The sequence below is a fragment of the Aulonocara sp. 'chitande type north' Nkhata Bay genome, linkage group LG18 (genome assembly GCF_057382095.1).
Source record: "Aulonocara sp. 'chitande type north' Nkhata Bay isolate Kocher_YH1m ecotype deep benthic linkage group LG18, A_spYH_male_GT1.1, whole genome shotgun sequence".
Lineage (NCBI taxonomy): Eukaryota > Metazoa > Chordata > Actinopteri > Cichliformes > Cichlidae > Aulonocara > Aulonocara sp. 'chitande type north' Nkhata Bay.
The window spans coordinates 3288198-3311143 of NC_141361.1; the positions used below are offsets into that span (position 1 = coordinate 3288198).

The window sequence follows — 22946 nt, forward strand, 5'->3', positions numbered from 1 at the left end:
AAAACGGAGGTTGGTTATTTGTTTGTTGAATTTCTCTTGTTCTCTGATGACGTATCGACTGACTTTCTAGTCCGAGGGTTTCCTGCTATGCCCGAGCCTCTCGTCTTTTTAATGTGCTGCAGTTCTGGCTCTTATTTTTGAGAAATGAAACAAGCCTCCAAAAACTATAGTCCTCGCTCTCCTCTGCCTTTTTATTGGCGTTATTCATGTGCAGCACATCTTTAACTGCTTAAAACCTCACAGTGAAACTGCAGCCCAGGGGCGCCGCCACTCCAGATATTTTAACCCTTCATTAAAGAGTCACTCTTGGTCCAAATAAGACTTCAGTGTGGACGTCCAGCTCAGCGCCGGGTGTTTTTATTGAGTAATCGTCTGAGATGTTCTCTTGGCTGAAGTTTGCCCCTCACACATTTAACCCTCATCCTCCATCGTCCCTATGCTAACGTCTTTATTTTAATATTAAATTAGATTAGCTACAGCTCCAAACACTGCTGCTGTTTAGTATTCACTTATTCCCACGCTTGTGATAATGCCGTGCAGTTTAGTTTTTTAGAATTACTTCAATCAGAACACAGTTTATCATCTTTAGAAGGAAACTAGCGAGCTAACTTCCTGCTAACGTCTAACTGCTCTAAACCTCGGTGGTCCTTGTTTTCAGTCTGATTTCTGTGTTCGTGGTCATCTAGTAAGTCAATTATATTAATTTCTGTTTACAAACCTGAAAACCTCTCAGCTTTGGATCATTTAAAAAAAGAAGATGCCCGAAGTTTAGCCATAGCATCTGATTTAGCGTGGGTCATTTAATGGTCGCTCCATGTTGGGCTCTGTTCTGACAGACACTTTGGTTCTGTTATATATTTTGTGGCATCTTGTCCCCTCCCAGGCCTGTTTTACTCTGAAAGCCTGTGTAGATCATTAAAACCACTCATTATCTTTAAGAAGTCAGATTACAGCACAAGGCCGACAGTATCCTGATTACTTACGAAGATCCTGACCACTTAAAGCTTAAGATCTAACAGATGGAGTTTTACTGCATCAGGACAATTAATACCACATTAGCACGTCACACCACAGCCATCCTGAAGCCATGATCATTACTGTGCTGCTGTAACCTTTAGTCAGCCTTTCCTCCAGATGCTGAACCCACTGCTCCCATTAGTGAGCTGCTGCTGGTGCTAACAGTTGGTGATCTGGCTTTCCAACGCCTCACTGGAAAAACCATTGCTTTGAGGTTCTGCCTATGTGAGCAGATGTACTGTTACACTTAAATGTGCAAAAATATTTTACTTTAATTACATAATTAAAAGTAGCAAACCATAAAAACAGGATGAGACTGTATTTACACAAACCTTTGGCCATATGCTGCGTATCTACAGAGCCGTGTGTGAGGAATGAATCAGGTTTCATTTCCCAAAGGCTGCTGGTCTTCCACAGCTGGATGCTCACCAGCCATCCATCAGAGCTACGCTAAAGCACTAACAGGTTAGCATTTTCCCCATCAAACACCCCGCAGATTCCCTGGACTCGGATGTCTCTGCGGGCCAGACAGATTTTATGTCTCCTCTCCTGAGAAATGAGTTGTGGAAACTTATAGCAACGCCACAGCGGCTACGTTGGTGGTGGTGGTCAACTCCATCTGCAGGGGCAGTGGCCTGATTTCCCAGGAGGCATCGGCTGGTGCTCTGCTCTTATTACCCACTACACCGGAGAGCTTGTGCCCTCCACTTTCCTTGCCTCCCTCCTGGCCTTCTGCAATTTCCTCTCCCTGAGATTTATGCTTCCTGTAATTGGAGCGTTCGACGGCTTTGAGCCGAGGCAACCGCACGAAAGCTCGGCTGATTTTATTTCCCCGAGCAGGACAGGAGATGGAGGAAATGCAGCGATTTGGGTCCCTTTTTTTCTTAGAGAGCAGTGTGGGAGGTTACAGGAGCTGGGACGGCTGAGACTCCTCGCTGGGATCTGATCACAGGTCAGTGGTGGGTGTAGCTGCCCAGCTGAGAGGCTGAGACTCCACATTAGCCTCAGGTCAGACTTATTACTCTTTAAAACGCTCGTTGTTGGCTTTCTGGCTCCATTGGCTGAGGAGAGCAGAGCAGATTTCACAGCTGGAAGAAGATGATGTGACATTACAGACCTTTGAAGTTCAGACAGCAAACTTTTCAAGGGAACTTCTTCTGCTTTCTGCCGTATATATACTGCTCCAGTGGGTGTTCATATTAAATTATACCAAAAGTATCAAATAATGATGCCAGCAAATGTGGATATTCTCTCAGGCTTCAGCCTGCTCTAAACACTCACACAGTCTTTACCCCACAGCCATAAACGGCTGATGCGGTAACGTCGTCACCGGGCGGGCGGTGTGGACAACTAAGCTTGTGATTGAGGCGATATAGGAGCCTCAAAGTTTTACCATGAGTGGATTTACTAAAAGTTTAAATCTCAGTGACCTCGACCTCAACGTTAGGTCACTGTCAACTATGGCAGCACAGGTGTGTCTGCTAGGAGGCTGACGGATGGCTGCCTGAGGTTTTTTTCTAGTCTTGGATCTGCATGATGTCATAGAGAGGGGATAGCCCTCATAAGTCATCTGAGGCACACAGCTGTAGCAGTGAACCCTTTTTTGTGCTGTGCAGCCAATCAGAGGGAAGGCTCAAAGGGGGAGGGGCTAAATCGTGTAGTTTCAGACAGAGAACAAACTGAGGGGATGGACCAAGGCCCAGGCGCTTTATATTGTAAGATAAAGACCAGTAAAGATGTTCATTAATTACAAACGACTAAATTATTGATGCACTCCTGCAGCTAAAGCAGAGTACTCTGAATAATCAGCGAGCTCATGATCCATCACAGTTCAGGTCGTTGCCAGTGAAACAACATATCTGACCTTTACCTTGATTGCAGTTTGGGTAAAAACTCATTAGTTTGTGCTAGTTTGATTAAATTTGGACCACTACTGTAGGAGTAGCAATTCTGGAATGAGCTTATTGATCCTTTAATTCAATTCAGTTTTATTTATATGGCTCTAAATCGCAACAAAGCACTTTATATTGTAAGATAAAATGCTAAAATAATACAGAGAAAACTCCAAAAATCAGACCAACCCTATGAGCGAGCACGTGGTGACAGTGGCAAAGAAAAACTCCCTTAAACAGGAAGAAACCTCCTGCAGAGCCAGGCTCAGGGAGGGGCCAGTTGGGGTGTGGGGAGGGCAAAAGTTTATAAGTTTCTAAGATAAATGAAGATAAATTGTAACCGAATCAAGCAGAGCTGCTCTAGTTTAAAGAAGTGAAAGCCTGAACACTTTTTTATTACTTGACTGTGTGTAAAATAGTAGAATTAAATTGAAAAAAATGTAAATAACTAATCAAAAACAACAATACCCATGAGCCTCCAGCACCAGTCAGGTGTGGAGGGGTATAAACATTAAGACTGTAATTTAAAGACGGCACCACTGTAGCCAAATATGTCAAAATGTGACCAAATAAGAAAAATTCTATGAAATATTAAAATTGTAATAAAATCAAGACAGTTCTCACTGTCTGCGCTCTTTTGGTTTCATGGGGGCCACTCATGAGATTGTCCTCACGAATAAGTCAGAATCTGAAAAAAAATATCAGTTATTGTCTTTATTTATTATTATTTTACAGGAACGCTGTCCATAAAAGACTGTTACACAAATACACGCAGACTGGTCTGTTCAGAGTTTACAGCAGGACCCTCGATGTTGCTGTTTCCAACCAGTAACTCCAACAGATCATGTGTAGCAGAAGCAGCTGGTTATGGGTGTTGAATCATTTCCCTGCCTGGATGGAACCTGATGTCTTTATAGTCTGATTAAGTGGAAGCAGAATGACTTTCTTAGATCGGCTCTGATTGGCCTAAAGGGAGGTTGGCCTCAAAGAAAATGAGCTAAAGCAGCTTGGTTCAGTTGAATCGAATGGCTCTACCGAGGTTCGTAAGATAAATAAGGATTATTTTGAACTGTGAGTCATGCAAAGCTGTTCTAGTGGAGTCCAATAGTAAAAACTACAGAGGTGGAAATGAGCACAAGAGGTCCACTTTAAAAGCAAAACTGGACCTGGCTATCGATAGCATGTGCTGTTTAGTATGCAGATGCAGTGAGCAGCTCTGGGACAAACATCAATGTCATCGATTTTCCTTCATGTTTATGTGAACCTGAGATACAAACAGGGCCCCGCTGGAGCCGGAATGAGCTTATCGATGGCCAGGCCAGCGTCCCCAGGAATTACGCCCAGTCCCACACCAGTCTATATCTGAAGCCAACATTTAGTGCTAATGCAGGGAGACTTGTGTCCTTTAGGCAGCGAGCGTTTCGAGGTGTGGAGGCGCTCTGGATGAGGTGGGAATCTTTATTAATCTCAGATCCTGTTCTTGGCCCAATTAGTTTGTAAATCAGTTGTTTGATCAATACAAAGACGAGCTCTTTGTGCACTTCATTATGTGTCAGAGCACTCGCCCTGCAGATGAAACATACTTCCCCTTTAATTAGGAGCTGGAGTGTGCAGGATGTTCTAACGTAAAACCCTTTTTCTGGGTGATTATTAAAACTCACTGAGGTCTGAGTTACAACATCAGATATTTCTGACCTGTCACAGTACCAGATCATTTGTAGAAATTGTCCAGTGTTCAGCTGGTTGTAGTTTTACGGACTTCATAGTTAATAAAAAGAAATCAACCTGCTTTTGGTCCTTTTTCTGTCTTTAAGTGGTTCATCTTAACATATTTGCCGGGATTGTTAGTCTCCAGAGGATGGATCCTCTTGATTTTGTAGGTTCTTCTCTTCACACCTACTGAACAGATTACAGGTGTATTTAACACTCAGCAGGTCACCGGGGAGCCAGGCTGTCGAGAAGGGTTTGGTTAACTTCCTGCTCTTTTACATGACATTTTTAAATGTAATAATATTTAAGAAGGTCCAGTTACACAACACATCCTCAAACAAAGACCCAAAATATTCCACATGCATTATAAATCAATGCACTAGCCTAATGGTTGTAGCGGTGATATTAAAATTTCTTGTTTAAAGTAAAAAATTCAAGCGAAAAAAAAATGCATTTGAAAAAGCGCTTAATTTAAAATAACACAAAGGTTTATTAGTTTGACACCAGCAAACTGCATTTTTCTCCTTTTTCATAAACTTGTAAATCGTCTCAGATTTCTGTCTCTGACTTATTTCATTACACTACAAACATCGACAACTGTAAGGACAAAGGAAAAGACTTTGCAGACACCAATATTGAAGCGAAGTCCAGTAACAGGTCCGGCGTGACGTGACCGAGGCTCTAAATGTGTAGACCAGACCTGGGTTTGGTGACATAATCCTCTGTCATCAGATACCTTCTGCATCTCTTGTGACATTCAAGGAGTATTTTTGGCATCATGGCTCTGATGGGTGAAGCAATTGTGGCCACTGAAAGGCCAAAGACGGGTTTTTAACTTGCAATAATAACCACCTTCAGGTAACTGCTGTTGTGATTTGGTGCTATATAAATTGAATTGAACTGAACTGAATTGAGAGATAACTGCACTGTCTGAGGCAAAGAAAGTCCTTATTAGTAGGATGGAATGATGGTAGCGTCTTAAGGTTGCAGGTGTTGGTGTATCAGCTCTTTTTTAAATGATATTTTTACTGGTTTAAAGTGTAAATAAGCACTCAGTCACGATTAGACACTAGAAACTACTCGGTAAGGTTTCAGCACTGAAAAGAAGCTTAGATTAGGCAGCAGAGTCCTCTCGGTTTGGTTTTAGCTTTAAAACCTTACTGGTTTGGTTAGAAAAAGAATTCTGGGTTATAAGACGCTCATCAACGACAGTAACCCTGCTCATTAATAAACAATGCGTTTGCAGCGTCATAACCGAATGCATCAGGGCGCCACAGGACAGCAGACTTGCTGTCAGGATGACAGCAGGCTGGTCATGACGTGAACAGTAAAGTTCGTGTAGCTTTGGGTTAAAAACAGCAGCTTGTGTTTAAATTTAATGTGAATTAAATTATCGCACCTACATCTCTCCACATCTGTCAGGATGTTTGAGGAGGTGGGTTTCAGCTCATCATTCGTCCTGTCAGGCCTCATTTGCTTTTCATTATTTTGCACATTAGGAACACCTTTTAATGATATTTAGCGTTCGGAAGCAGATTGATTTACAGATGTGGACGGCAGCAGAGGAAGCAGCGAGCTGCGGTAAAAGCCTCGGCCTGCTTCATTAACCACAGGGTCAGCCATGTTTCATTTTATTGACTCGGTGCGGCTGCAGCGTCCGATTCTTCTGTAGGAGTTTAACTCTGTAGGAGTGAACGTGTCCACGCGGTTAATGAACAGTTACGTATCCTTATAATTATAATGATCCTCCACCGTCTGTAGGTGGCTGACAAAGGTGTTAGAAAAGCAGCGACGCAGCTGAAGGTGTTTTCACAGATTAAATGAAAGATGCTCTTTTTTCTCTTCTCAGGATGAAAGTTGTTTTTTTTTAAATCCGAGGTTCTTTGAAGTTTATTGATCAGAAAGAGTTGGTGTCTGCGATCCAGTGTCCAACGCAGTTACAGATTCTTTTTATCAGCTGGATCTAAAACCTAAAGCTTCTCAGTCTGATTCAATCTCGCATTCTTTCATCTTCTTCCGTCTTCCTGTCTGCCTGCATCCCTGCTTTTTCAGGTTTGATCAAATCACAACTGTAAACTTCAAATTTGAGCTTTTCTTCAGTTTTTGATAAAGAAACAACTTGTTTCAAAGGTTTTTTGCAGAAAACTGCCTCCATCCTGCCCTGTGTGTTCTCATCCTGCAGGGTAAACAGTCATTTTCAGATGTTGGTGACATCTCACGTCTCAAACACATCACTGCTCAGACAGACATTTAATCCTGTTTTAAACTGCTGCAAGCTGGAGGGAGGGTGCTGGAGCAAGGATACCGTGGTTCTGGTCCAGTATGACCATTTTGTGCTTTACTGTTTGTTTTACTGCACTTTAGTTCAGTTTTCTGAATATCTCGAAGGAGGAAGATCCAAACTCAGGACTCTGAAGAAAAAACTGTTCAAAATCCCAGACCTCTGTCCGAGGCTGTGGTCGGACCAAGCAGGAATTTCCTGGGCTGAGAAATAAGCCAAGGATGGGACAGAGCCAAATTAAAACTATGTATACTGTCCACATGCCAGCTTATCTAAATAAGTGCTTTCTATAAATACTGTGAGTCGGTATACTGACGGCAGTCATCTTTAACAGCTGGATATCTGCATTTCATCAGAACAGTAAATTGTAAGTGGATTGATTTTTATTTAGCAGTTTTCTAGTCTTATTGACACAAAAATATCACATTCACACATTTATAAACATTCTCTTCAGTCTACGCCAACCGAGCAGTGAAACACCATAAACTGCAGTCCCTCCAATGGCCACTTGAGGTTTGTTCAAAGCTGAGAGTCCAATGTTTAAATATTCAAGTTTACAGAGAAACTACGTTTACTGTAGTTTTATGTCTCTTAAGTTAATAACAGTGCATGGCGAATCTTAATATGACCCGACCATTTCAATTTAATTGAGGAATAAAATTTACCCAAAGTCAGAAAAGGCAACAAAATCGTTTCAGGAACACCACGTGTCTGCGTCTGTGAAAATCAATGACTTTGACAAACTCAGTCAAGTATTAGATGTCCTGCACAGCAAATCCAGCATGTCCAAATTAACACTGTCAGATTTGATTTCAACAAAAAAAAAAAAGATTTCAACACTATTAAAGTGTCTATATGGGTCCACACCAGAGAGTGTTAATTTAACTCTTTTTGGAGAGTTGGTACGTTAACTCTGATTTAGTGTTAAACACCAAATCTGTCTGGAGTTGATAATTTAACACTTACTAATGCTAACTAGGTGTTAAGAGTTTATATATTAACTCTCAAAGAGTATTTTAGTTTAACTACGTAAGAGTTATCTTCTAATTCATTCTAAAAAGCGGGAATTTTACTGTTCTGAACTTCTAGAAATTTCTTTTGGAAATAAACATTTACTAAAAAGATGCAATGGTTTTTGAAAAACATTTATTCTGAACTGTGCACCACAATTTCAAAACATTTTCTGAAAGATGTAACAGTATACATGTTCTCACTTTCATTAGAATTTTGTTTATCAAAAGGTCTGACATAGGTGAGCTGGTAAATGCAAATAACAATGCAAATAACAGCATCTCATCACTTATTTCAATAAATACAAAATACAATATGCATGTCCTTCATTCATCACTTTGTGGAACTGCAACGCACTTCTGCTCTCCCCCATATTCCATCTTCACAAGCATATCCTATGTGGAGATTGAATAAAAATTAGTTGACACTAATTAATGACACAAATAATCCAGTAATCAATTGCAGCACAGTTAAAAAAAAAAAGGAATCCTTTTTGAGCCATTACTTGTATAAAGTATTTTCCCAAAAGACAAGGACACAGGCAACAGGTAATACTGAACTAAATGTAAAACCTCAACCTTTTTCATTTTTACCTAAACCGTGTGCACAAAACTCTGGAGGGATCTATGCTAACGTAGAATCCAGTCAGGACGTCTGCTACTGCTGTTTGCTCGTTTTTGTTTTTTTTTATGGGAGATCGTTTTCAGGCTTCAAGTAGGCAAGGCAAGGCAAGGCAAGGCAAATTTATTTGTATAGCACAATTCAACAACAAGGTGATTCAAAGTGCTTTACAGAGACATTAGAAACAAAAACAAATAAAAAGCATGATTTAAAATTGATTAAAACAAGCAAACAAACTAACTAAACACACACATTTCACACCTGTTTGCGCGATCTGAACCCTTATCGTAAGGGGAGCTACCAGTCCTTCTGTGGACGAGCTACTTTCTATTTTAAATTCCCTGAATTTAAAATACTCTCTAGACCCAGTCTAGACCCAGCTGGGGAGCTACCCAGAGCTCTAAACCCACTTAACAAACAAACAAACAAACAAAACAGTATATAAAATCAAAACAGATAAAATCAGAACAGTAGATAAAATCAGTAGTTAATGTAAGTTTTGAAATTTAAGCTTAACAAACAAACAAAACAGTATATAAAATCAAAACAGATAAAATCAGAAATAGATAAGATCAGTAGTTAGTGTAAGTTTTGAAATTTAAGCTTAAAAGTGTGGATTTGGTGCTTTATTCAAATGCAGCTGAGAACAGGTGAGTCTTCAACCTGGATTTAAATAAACTGAGTGTTTCAGCTGATCTGAGGCTTTCTGGGAGTTTGTTCCAGATATAAGGAGCATAAAAGCTGAATGCAGCTTCTCCGTGTCTGGTTCTGACTCTGGGAACTGATAAAAGACCGGATCCAGATGACCTGAGGGATCTGGAAGGTTCATACTGGGTCAGGAGGTCACTGATGTATTTTGGTCCTAAACCATTCAGAGCTTTATAGACCAGCATCAGAACTTTAAAGTCTATCCTCTGACGGACAGGCAGCCAGTGTAAAGACCTCAGAGCTGGACTGATGTGGTCCACTTTTTTGGTCTTAGTGAGGACTCGAGCAGCAGAGTTCTGAATGAGCTGTAGTTGTCTGACTGATTTTTTAGGTAGACCTGTAAAGATGCTGTTACAGTAATCAAGCCTACTAAAGATGAATGCATGGACTAGTTTTTCCAGGTCCTGTTGAGACATCAGATCTTTTATCCTTGATATATTCTTGAGGTGATAGTAAGCTGACTTTGTTATTGTCTTAATGTGTTTTTCTAAGTTTAGGTCTGCATCCATCACTACACCCAAATTTCTCGCCTGGTTTGTGGTTTTTAGATGTATAGATTGAAGTTCTCTGGTGACCTGTAATCGTTTTTCTTTGGCGCCAAAGACTATTACTTCAGTTTTGTTTTTGTTTAGCTGGAGAAAATTGTGGCACAACCAGTCATTAATTTCCTCAATGCATTTACCAAGAGCCTGTACAGGGCCTCAGTCTCCTGGTGACATTGTGATATATATTTGTGTGTCATCTGCATAGCTGTGGTAGTTTATTTTGTTGTTCTTTATAATCTGTGCCAGTGGGAGCATGTAAATGTTAAACAGAGGGGGTCCCAAGATGGAACCTTGGGGAACTCCACATGTGATACTTGTCTGCTCGGATGTGAAGTTACCTATTGATACAAAGTATTTCCTGTTTTCTAAGTATGTTTTGAACCAGTTTAGTACAGTTCCTGAAGGACCTGTCCAGTTCTCCAGTCGTTTGAGTAATATGTTGTGGTCAACTGTATCAAATGCTGCACTGAGATCCAGTAAAACTAGGACTGACATTTTTCCACTGTCTGTGTTCAGACATATGTCATTGAACACTTTGGTCAGAGCGGTTTCAGTGCTGTGATTCTGTCTAAAACCTGACTGGAAGGCATCGTAGCAGTTATTCTGTTTTAAGAAGTAATTGAGCTGTTGAGAAACTGCTTTTTCAATTATCTTACTTAAAAATGGGAGATTTGAGATCGGCCTGTAGTTTTTCATTTGTGTCTTGTCAAGATTGTCCTTTTTCAGTATAGGTTTGATTACAGCAGTTTTTAGTGGTTCTGGAAACACACCTGACATTAAGGAAAAGTTGACGATCTGTAACAGGTCTGACTCCAAAGTCTTTGAGACCTTTTTGAAAAAACTTGTTGGCAGGACATCTAAACAGCAAGAGGAGGAGTTCAGTTGACCTAAGATGTCCTCCAGGTCTTTGCTGTTAATAGGGTCAAACTGTTTGATGGTGTTTAAACAGTTTTTCGGTGGACACAGTACATATCCTGGATCTGCTGTTGATGTACCAACTGCTTGTCTAATCTTTTTGATTTTGTCTGTGAAGAATTTGGCAAAGTCATTGCAGGCCATGGTCGAATGAAGTTCAGCTGCCACTGGCACAGGAGGGTTTGTTAGCCTGTCAACTGTAGAAAATAAGACCCGAGCATTATGGCTGTTTTTAGTGATGATGTCAGAGAAGTAGGACCTTCTTGCACTCCTCAGTTGTAAATTATAATTGTGAAGTTTCTCTTTATAGATGTCATAATGAACCTGGAGGTTTGTTTTTCTCCATCTGCGCTCAGCTTTCCTACACTCTCTTTTTTCATTTTTCACTAGTGTGGAGTTTCTCCATGGAGACTTTTTCCTTCCAGAGATAACCTTCACCTTAATGGGGGCAATAGTATCCATTACATTTAACATTTTTGCATTAAAGCTATTGACGAGCTCATTGACTGAACCTTTGGACAGGTCAGGTGTTAATGGGAAGACCTGGTTAAAGATCTCACTACTGTCTTCAGTTATACACCGTTTTGTGATCACTGCTGTTGATATATTTGTGTGGGCTGAGATTTTACTTTCAAAGAAAACACAGTAATGATCAGATAAGCCCACATCAGACACAGTAATGTTTGATGTGGGCACCATTATACCAACATTTCACTATCTAGACATTGTTTTAGGTGTATTTGACCAAAAGTTTGACTGAAAATTCACATGCAAGCTGTTTTTCAAGGCTGTGGTATTTGCCCGCAAACAATACCTTTCAGCTAGCTAAAACAGAATATTATGCTATCACCGAGCAACATGGCTAATGCCTTTCACACAGCTTTGTCTCAACTCCAAAGAGCCACAGAAGTAAAAGATAATAATAATAATTGAAACAATCTTTGAAAAAATGATTTACCAAGCATGGCAAACAACTCAAATATGTAGAGCAAAATGTTCTGAAACGGCTTCACTCCAGCTTCGTTTGGAGCCTATGGTGCTGGGGGCGGAGTCTGTGAATTTACTCTATTGGTGTTATAGCCCCTGTTGGAGTTCAAGAGTTCAAGAGTTAATGTTTCCATTGTAACACCTCCAGATTTGAAATAGAAACACTCATTTTTAACACTCGATTTTAACTACTATCATTTTACACCTCAGAGTTACATTAAAAGAATGTGACTCTACTTAGAGTAAAATAAACTCTACTTTTGCAAGAAGACTACTAACACCAAAACATTTAACACTTTTGAATTTGCTGTGTGGGAATGACAGTGGACTATGGATTATTTGTTCTTTTGTCACATCATGTATGAATTAAACAGTAAAAACAGGTTTAGAGTTCAGTATATTTCTCCCACCTGTAATTACTTTCATTCCTTGTTAGTTTGTTACCCATCGCTCTTTCATATATAGGCTAAATATGGCGGCAGGTCAGTGAGCGCAGTGGGGTCTGACTGACAGCTGATTTCCTTGCATTTCCCAGCAGGGATCATTAGCTTCTGTTTTATATTCTTATTTCAAGTTAGGCCAAATTGATTTTAGAAAAAAAAGTATGACTTTCACTCGTGTTCCTTATTATTTTCCAATCTGTACCAACTGACTCCTCTCGTTACCCACGGTGCATATATTTCCGTGATTTATCTTTCTTTGTCTCATCTAGTGCAATTCTAATCATTACTTGTTATCAGTTTCTAAAGTGTGCTCTGCGCTCATGTATAACTAAATCTCCCCCCCAGCAAATCAATACAGCGTTGTAATGTTTCGTTTATCTAATTAAATCCCTGATAGACCCGTTTCCAACAAACGTCTGTTTCAAGCTCTTGTTTTATAGGTTTTGATTAGATTGTAGGAAATCAAACTAAACCATGAAGGACACAGAAGTGTGGTTATAAATGCATTATTTCATAAAATGTATGTTGGGTAACTTGTTTTCACAAGTTCTTTTTTTTTTTCAGTGTTAGAACAGATTGTAACTGTAACATTTTGACTTCTCTGACAGGCTGTGGACTGATTTTAAGAACTCAGTTCAGTTTTGATGCTAAAATATATGATATTAGCTTACAGATGATTAAATGTCAAACAAATGTCAATAAAAGGCTGTCTCTCAGCTCACAAACCCCACATAACTACAAAAAAACCCCACTGCTGTAGCTTCAGATAGCATTTTGCTAATAACAATGTTAGCAAGTTTAGCTAAAGTTAGCTAGCTAGGTGCTACGTAAGGGATCAAGCACCTTCTGATCCTAAGATGATTTTCTGAGTCCTGTACAAGGAAGCAACTTCACCACACCCGGGATCTTTTCATTATCTGGATTCTCTCCTTGTAATATCAGCAAGTGGACACATGAAGGTGGCTATCAGCTGACACAAACATGCTTTAAGATTTCTTATTTAGCAAACTATGTTAATATAGATGTGGTTGGCTAATTCAACTCCTGGAATAGAGTATACTTTACTGTGAGTTACTTTATCAATTTAATTCTAGCTAGCTGACTAACTGTGTTTTGCTACCTATGGTTATTATTATGAAAATATATTATGTGATTAGAGATGTTATTTGGCTAGCTAGCCAAAAACTATTAGCTGACCTGAAAAACTTGGACACCAAACAGAAACTGGGAACGTTCCCTTTTTGGCCTGTGGTTGCAGATCGGTCTACAATGTCTCTTTATGCTCTCTTTACACTTAATGTCATGTCATTAGCAGTCACATGACTACAAACACTGAATACTGGTCATAAAATAGTGCATCAAAGAACAAGCCCCACTGCTCACTGATTTTGGAAAAAGATTTAAACCCTTCACCTTGAACATTAAATAATTTTCTCTTTACTAAATTAACATCTCCCTCACCCACTGATGTTTTGTTTTTTTTGTTTTTTTGCTTTTAAGAGGTTGAAGCAGAGTCCCACCTACAGTTTGCAACCAAACTCTTAACGTTTAATCAATACCATACTGACAGAACCATTAATATCTGTACCCACTCTTGGACCATTTCTTCCTGCTTTCCCATGAAAAACAATCTCATCATGACTTTGTAAAGAAGTGAAGCAGCTAAAGGTGAAATTTAATTGAACAAAGCAGCCGGTGTCCATTTCTTAATGCAGCAGCAGCTGCGTGCCAGAAACTCCAAACGCGGCGTCCATTTCTTAATTCGAGGCAGACGTGCCAAGTTTTATGCTGTCAGTCAATTTCCTGATGGAGCCGCAGGTCTGAGCCAACGAGGCGCCGCAAACATAATCCTGTTTATTTAAACCTGCTGCCAGAGAGGAATACACCCTTACATCCACATACCTGTACCTGCTGTACCATGATTGACATGTATTTGCTCTGTTAATGGATGAATGAATGAAAGTTGATCAATGAGTACAAGATCAATAGCCCTGATTTTGGGGTTCAGTACAAATGTTTGCAGCTTCATGTGTCAGCCTTTATATGTTTGTGCCGGTTTAAACATTTGAATTATGCTTGAAGTATATTTTGGTTCATTTCTGTTCAAATTTGGAAATTATAAGCTCTTGGTTTGTAGCTCTTTTTAACCCGATGGCTCACCTGATGCCTTTAGGCACAACCCATTGATAAATCTCATAGATGGAACAATATTTAAGTTTGTAGTCCCCCTGAGTGAAATAGCGTTATTTTTACTAACTATGGGGTTTGATTTAGTACTTGGTTTGAGTAAATCAAAGCAGAACCATTGAGGCTATTCACACAAAACAATAGATCATGATTTGCATGATTATCACTGAAAATATAAAAAAAAATGCTAAAATTAGTCACTTGGGTGGTCTATCCAAGTAGAGTCTATGAGCTCGGTTCTGCTGGAGGTCACTTCCTGTTGAACGGGAGTTCTTCCTTTCGACCATCTCCAGGTTTTTGCTCGTAGGTGACTGTGTACTGATGCTATATAAATGGGTCTGGTTCTTGTTTATACCAGTACCAATTAGTCCAATCCACTGAAACTGGATTGGACTAATTGGCTTTGCAGTTTTAAGACCCAGGGAAACCAGCCCGCCAGTGCTTTGTAACAGCCGCGACCTCTGGCGATAAGGAAAGGCTGCTCTTCATAGAGGACTCACGCTCGGGGAGACATTTTTTGGTTGACTCAGGCTCCCAGAAGAGCTTCGGAAACTTTTGTGTCGTCTTTGCATACCTCCACAATGGTATATTATTTAATCTTTAAAAACATTGGAGATTTCCCGCCTACCACCAGAGAGAGCCCAAGTACCACAAGTGGTACGCGTACTCCCTGGAACATCTCCAAGGTTTATTTTCACTTACTGTATGGTAGTGACAATTTTTACATGCACACCTCTTTCAATAATGTTCAAAGTCCCTGATAATCGCAGTAACAGTGGCTTTAATGCTGCAAACCTGCTCAAGCCCACACCGAAAATTCATCATCAGTCAGTAATGGAATTGATTTCTTTTTAAAAAGCCCAAAAGTCATACAGTCTTATGAATCCGTAACATGGAGGGCATTTGCATATATCTGAAATCTTCCCTTGGATGTTCAGGGCTGCAAATTCTAGTCGGGTTTACAATAAATAACAACTTTATACATGAAGTTTGTAAAAGCACATATCTTAAATAAAAGATCTTTATATAATAAACCACTAAAGGAACTAAAAAGCTGCATGGCTTCCCGTCCAGGAGACGGTTGGTTTAAGGGTTTAATAACAAGCAGAAATCTGATGGTTTGTGTCTCTTGTGTCTTCGCAGATCCCGGTTCTGGTTCAGGAGACGGAGACGGTGAGTGTCTGTCTTTCACTGGGCTATTTAAAGATTTCATTTCCTGCTTCACTTCTGCTGCGGGTGAAAGTCAAACACAAATCAATTACAGCAGAGTCGTTATCTGCCCTGCACAAACATTAACTGCTTGTATTGTGAGCCGTCTGTGATATGAAGAAACTAATCACTGAGGTCAAAACGTGGCTGAACAACCCCTCCACGCAGAACCGTTTATTCTGCCTCTGTGAGTCCTTCTGTGCCTCTGCAGCCCTGAATGTTAACTCCTCTAATAAAGGTTTCATTAAGTCCTCCCTGAAGAACACAATGGTGTTGTCTGTCCTGTGGGAGTCGAGCTTAAAGCCTCGCTGTTGCCAAATTTGGCAACAGAGACATTTTGCAACCATCTGTGAGCACGGACCACAGTGTTTGTTGTTTAATTTGGCTGCTGGAGGGGTTTTAATTGGAGGCGGCTGCTCGAGAGGCAGTACCTCCACCATCCGCTGCCATCTGCATGTGGGCGGGGCCTCTGAGCAGCAGGAGATGGAAGAGCTGATCCATGGAGGATTAGAAAAGGTTAGGAAAACTAACGGCAGCTCTTTAAACATGTTCACACCTGTTAACTTGTTTCCTAACAGTAAATCATGGCTGCATGTGACATGCAGAATAAAATTGACTAAAACACACATTTAGTTCTTTATTTCACTTTGTTAACTGTACATGTGCACAAATCTGTGTGCATTTATGATGAGAATAACTCGTTTATATTCAAACATACAATTTTATACATTACAAACTAAGCCTTTATGTAAGTCATCGACTGAGGAACCTCAACTTCATCATTTCAATCAAACGTCTGTTGTATTGATCTGGTCAGGTAAGTATCACAGGGGGTTGTTAATCACTTCCAGCTGCTTTAGTGTTAATGAAATTTATAACGGGTGCACAAGAAAGGCAGCAATGAGACAACCCCAAAAACAGGAGCAGTTTTTAGACGTAGAGAGCGCTGACACGTTTTCCCTCCTCATCGTTTTTCGCTGTTTTTTCACTAGTTTGGCCGTCAGTGTCACTAATGGTATCATGAAGTGATACCTGGGCCCTACAGAGTTTGCTCCTCCAGGATGGTACATCAATATCTGTCTCTCCAGGAGACAGGCAGTTACTCTAGGAGAGCTGGGCAGGACCGTAGAAGGCCCTCAACCCATCAGCAGGACCGCTGTCTGTCCAAACTACTCCGCTTTATTAAGACTGTCATTTAATTGAAAAAAGTTAGCGTTCATCCTCCAGCTTCACTGTGTTTATGCTAGCCATAGCTGTGTAGCTAGCCACCACGCAGCACCTCATTGTATACCAGCTAGCCCGACTTCAGTAACCCTACAAGCGTCGCTGCTGTTTATTTTTCTGTCTTCATTTATGTTGGAAGTGATAGCAGAGCTGCACGTTTTAATTTTTGCTGTGGCAGCCTTCCAGGCCTTCCTGGTTTGTGCATGTCGAAGCTCAGTTTGGTCTTCGTGGCGTTTCAGCCGATGACACGAAATACCATCCTGCGGTGGCCTTGCTGGATCCGCTGTCCACCCGCCGTGTGATGATACACCGCTCTCAAGGCTCTGCTGGTGCTGCGCTATTCCCTCTCCGATGCAGAACGGCTGAGAAACTCCTCTCTCTCTCGGGCTTGGGTGATGGTACCGCTCTCGAGCCCACGGAGAGTACGCTGTCCTTGCTAGGATGACGGCGGATTCCTCTTCACTCACGTCTTCCTCTGACAGGTGCCGGTGCGAGCTGGCCTTGCCAACTCCCCGCTGCTGGCCGCGAAGGATTACCGCTCACTCGCAGAAGCGGATCAGATTCTCCTGGCAACCAGGTGCTTCGGCATCCAGGCGATAGTTCCCGACTCACCGACAGCATCTACTGCACCACCACCGATTCTCCCGGGGGCCTTCAACTCATCGATGGTGGCTGGGATCGCAGCGCGGTGGCACCGCGGAAAAGGGCAGTGTTTTAAGCATCAGCGTGACAACGCTGTGCCGCCTTTGCAGTTTTAAGACCCAGGGAAACTTTAAGACCCAGCGCTTTGTAACAGCCGCAACCTTTGGCGATAAGGAAAGGCTGCTCTTCATAGAGGACTCACGCTCGGGGAGACATTTTTGGTCGACTCAGGCTGCCAGAAGAGCTTCGGAAACTCTTGTGTCATCTTTGCATACCTCCACAATGGTACATTATTTAATCTTTAAAAACATTGGAGATTTCCCGCCTACCACCAGAGAGAGCCCAAGTACCACAAGTGGTACATGTACCACAGTTTGAGAATCACTCCTCTAGTTGTGCCATAGAATACCAGAACTGGCAGATCCACCACTGGCGCCCTGTGCTGTGAATGAGTGAGAGCAGATTCACCCTGAGCACATATGACAGATGTGAAACAGTCTGGAGAACTTTTTAATGAAATCCAAAGCAGATTCTATTCTGTTGTTTATCTTAGTCAGTGCCTAAAGCTCGTGGGCACAGAGGAGGATAGGATCATAGATCAACCAATAAACCAGCAACTCTGCCTTCACAGCTCTCTTTACCACAGTAGACAATCTGTCCACCAATATCCTGCTCCACTCCTCCCCTACGTATGAACCCTGAGATACTTGAACTCCTTAACTTGAGGCAGCAGCTCCTCTCCATCCTGAGATGGCAGTCCACCTTTTTCCATGATGGAAAACTGCTCCGGTGTGAGCTGGAGACTGATGCTTGCTGAATTCAGAAGGATGCAGTCTCTACTAAATAAATCAGAGAAAGTAGGTAAGAAAATATGCCCTTAAAGTAGGTCAACCAACTGGCAGAGTTTTCTAATGAGATCTGTTAGGTAAAAGATTTTACCCTATTCATGTGTAATGTCTGTCCTTTAAAATCTGAAAGGTTCCCTTCAGGGCTGATAAGTTCTTTATGAAGAGTGATTTGAATGATTACGTGGAGATGTGGTGATTTTCCTTCCTCACAGATCATCCGTGTGAATAATTTCGACTTGATTGGGAGACATGATGATGCCAAGTCCTTCTTCTCCACTGTAATTTGTAATTTTCTTTGGGCTTTGCTGCTTTCATGTTCATTTTTTGAGGGTCAAATTGTTACAGCTCAAGTTTAAAGGCTTGGTTTTCTCTTTGGTAAAGGCTGACTGACAAATGTGTCTGCACAAAGCTTTGGATTCAAACACAAAGAAGCAGACTTGCGTTCGAATTTAACCATTCAACATATTTTTTACTTGCACTCAGCTGTTTAAATATTTTGTTCATTGGCCGTTAAAATGTATTTTCACTGCTGTGCTGCCCTACTGACAATAGTGCAGCACAGAGTGACTCAACGAGAACAAACCCATCTGTAGATGTTAGAAAAAGCAGCAATTGTTGCTCTTGTAAACCAGCTTGAAAAGCTTTGTCCTTATAAACGATGGGCAGTTTGTAAAAATTCATCCAGAGTGGGTCAGATTGTTTAAGCAGAGACATTATTACTGTGTGTCTGACCAAGCCAGAGCGGTTTTCTCGTGGTGCGATTATTTGCAAAATCTCTGCACAAATGTAAATCAATTCCAGTCCATGCTGGGTGAATGTGGATCGTCCAGCCGCCACTGACTGTCAGGAGACGACAGCAAGTTTACCGGCAGTGTTTGAGGGCCATTGGAAACGTCATCACCCCGTATCGATGGGCCGTGGAACAAACATTCGTCTTAAAGTCGAAGAACTTGAGAAACCACACAGCTGTGATCCTGACAGTGACATGCTCCGTAGGTGAGAAACTCTAATTGTAAACAGTGACAGTAGCTGTGAAGTTGTGGCAGGAGCGTTAGTACTGCGGTGATACGACACCGTGTGTTTGACCTGCTGGCTGAAGTTGTCTGTGAGAAATCCAGGGCAGATTTACTGAGTGAGAAAGATTCAAATTACCAAAGTGGATACAGGATTACATACATTTACATTAGTGCATGAGCAAGCTCCTCTTTAGAAACGCAATCAACTAAAAATTCTGAGATTGTAAAAACAGGCATGTAGAGCTCTGCTTTAGATTGGTGTCAGGGACTAATCAAACACAACTCCAAGATTACTGGTGATGACAGCAGAGGACACGGCCTTCAGACGACTCCCAATCAAGAGGGTCATGATTTGGGGTACAGCAGTGGCACCACACAGTTTTAAATGGAGCGATGGCCGTGGTGAGACAAAATGAAAGCTGCTGATGAAAGATCACACTCGCCAAAAGACTCACTAGAACGGTGTCCAACTGCAGCCTCGATGGCCGGTGTCCTGCAGGTTTTAGATTTCACTGTGGGTCAACACACCTGAATCAAGTGATTAGTTCATTAGCAGGCCTCTGGAGAACTTCAAGACATGTTGAGGAGGTCATTTAACCATTTAAATCAGCTGTGATGAATGAAGGACACATCTAAAACCTGCAGGACTCCGGCCCTCGAGGCCTGGAGTTGGACACTCCTGCACTAGAAGATCCAAAACGTCCATAAAATTGGGCTCCAGCATTCTTCATTCTGGGAATGACTGTCCAGATGGTAAATGGCCTGTATTTATATAGCGCTTTACTAGTCCCTAAGGACCCCAAAGCGCTTTGCATATCCAGTCATCCACACATTCACACACTGGTGATGGCAGCTACATTGTAGCCACAGCTGCCCTGGGGCGCACTGACAGAGGCGAGGCTGCCGGACACTGGCGCCACCGGGCCCTCTGACCACCACCAGTAGGCAACGGGTGAAGTGTCTTGCCCAAGGACACAACGACCGAGACTGTCCGAGCCGGGGCTCGAACCGGCAACCTTCCGATTACAAGACGAACTCCCAACTCTTGAGCCACGATCACCCCAATAACTTAGAAACCTTAAACTGTCCACTAACCAGTCTTAACACGACGCTTCTGCATCTGCAAAGCCAGATTTAACCCTGTGTCAGGCCGTGGGTTCGTTCATATATGAGCATACGCGATGAGATTTATTTTCCCCTCCATTCTTAGCAGTTTGAAATTTTATTTCAGTATTTTCCAGGTAATCTGCAAAGGAAAGGAAAAATCTATCATTTCAGTGCATGACCTTTTTTAGCAGTAAATTGCAGCTGTAATAGCAACTAAATAGCAGCTGTGATTTAGCTCTAAATTGCAGCTAAATGGGTTTCCAAAGAAGTTTCTGCTTCTTGGTTAAGTCATTAAATATACATTTATTATATATGAGCTTTTGAGAAAATAGCTTTAACATTTAACGTTAGATAAGGAAAGAAATATAAGGTTCGTGCATTACAAACATAAACCATAAACAGCTGAGAATCACCTAATAAAGTCACATTATTTACAGGTCAGTGAGACAAATCTTTAACTAAAACAAAGCCAACTCGATCTATAGTGACTGGAAGGAAATCCATACTAACTTCATGTTTATTTAAGCTTTTAAACAGCTTAAATGCAACAAGCAAGAATATACCTGTATCCTGTAATCTACATCTAATTTGCAGCCTTAAAAAAACTTTTTAATGAAAGTTTTTAGTTAATAAGCTGGAAAATACAGAACCTGTGAGTCACCTCAGCTCACAAATACACGGCTGAATGAAAAGGCTCCGTAACAGCAGGTCACTGCAGTTTTTCACACCATTTCACAGGAGGAGCGAGTGCATCTGCTCGGGACTGATAAAACGAAGCCTGACATTCACAAACAACAACAAACAAATCAGCTGTACAAGGCGTGAATAATTCATCCAATAAATAACGTCTGCGTTAGAACAGAAATACCTCCGCCGCTCGAGTCACGCACACGGTTTCATTTCAACAAACCCATTAACTTCTCAGAGGCATTTTTGGCACTAAGCGTCAGCGCTGATCGCACAGTAGCTGGAATATAATTTATAGTTTTTAATTCTGTGTCACATTAATCATTTAAAGCTTATTGTTTCCTTCCTTTGTCTTTGACTGTCACATCTGTCCTGATCTGCAGTCATGCTAAACGTATTAGTTTCATGATAACAGACGCTGGATTAAACACATGATGCTGTGGATGATTCACGGGTGGCGACCTGCTGCTTTCGGCCTCCACCCTGAGCTGTCAGTTTGATACTTTAACCTTTTCTGTCGACGTCTAATTAGCCTTCTCCTGCCTCTGTAGTGTGTGTGTGTGTGTGTGTGTGTGTGTGTGTGTGTGTGTGTGTGTGTGTGTGTGTGTGTGTGTGTGTGTGTGTGTGTGTGTGTGTGTGTGTGTTGAACCTCGATGCCTCCTGGTCTGAAACTGAACAGATGTCAGCGCTGTGATGATGAGGGGGAGGATGAAGACCTGATCTCTGTCCACTTCTGGACACAAAACCGGTTTAAGGTTTGGATGATCAGAAAATCAGATTCAGTGGATCTTTTACTATTTCATATTTTTCGTGTGTTAAATTATTTTTATTAATGCTAAAGTGTGAATCGATTGTAGCGCAGCTTAAAGAAATGGCGCCTTCCTTGACTCTCAGTTGCCTTGGAAAGCTTGAGGACTGATTTCTAAATGAAAGACTCCACAAAGATGGGTTTTCCACAGAAATCCAAACCAATGGGATGTTTAAAGCTGCTCCCATGTGTTTTACCTCAAAACCTCTTGTCAACAGCGAGCAGCATCCACACATAACTTCTCATGAGGGCAAAAATAACCAGCTGATAACATCCTGATGATGTTAGCAACAAAGTTATGGTTAGCTATGTTGGATAGCTAGCTTTTTCTTTCTGTGTTACGGGTGTGTTTGGCTACTGTTAGCTAACATTAGCCAGAGGATAGGATGAAGCACGTGGACTGATTTCTACATGAGGATGGATCCAAAAGATGTGAGATTTAGCTGTGACGTAATTCAACCGTGGCTAACCTCGCTAACATCTATGAAATCCTCTATGAAAGGAGACATGACACATAGAGTATCCTGAACTTTATAATATCTGAATGACAAAATTCTAAAAAAAAAAAAAAAAGCGAGACGCCCACTATGTCATAATTATGAGCTGTAACCATCTAAACTAGACTTATTTACAGTCACAACAGTGAAACGGCTGTAGATGCTCCTGTAGAAAACACAAGTCTCGAAGATATCAACGTTTTATTTGTGATGTCAGGGAAAAGAACTACTCTACCCACAATTCTAAGTTGAAACACTGACTTGTCTGATTAATGGAGGTGGCTATTACCATGGCAATGTTTAAACCCAGTGGCAAGCATGAAATTTGAGAAACAATTAGAGCGGTGATTGAACTCGGGAACAAAACACGGTTTACACATGTGTACTTTACTTCAGTATACACACACACATTCTCGTTTTGATATCTTAGTGAGGACATGTAATTTACATGATGTTTTCCCTAGCCGCTTACCCTAAATATCAAAAGTAAATCCCTAACCCTCAGCCTAAACCTAACAATAACCTAATTGTAACCTTGACACTAAAACCACATTTTGAGTCTCAAGAATGCCTTCAAACTCGTGAGGACAG

At 41.3% G+C, this 22946-nt stretch overlaps 1 protein-coding gene across 1 annotated transcript in view; it reads left to right on the forward strand.

Annotated features, from left to right (window-relative positions):
- Positions 1 to 22946, forward strand: part of tmeff1a (transmembrane protein with EGF-like and two follistatin-like domains 1a) — a 106702-nt gene that overhangs the window by 58649 nt on the left and 25107 nt on the right. The window contains exon 4 of the mRNA XM_086271859.1: positions 15461 to 15490. Within this exon, the coding sequence (XP_086127985.1) occupies positions 15461 to 15490 (30 nt within the window). The remainder of the gene's footprint in view (positions 1 to 15460; positions 15491 to 22946) is intronic.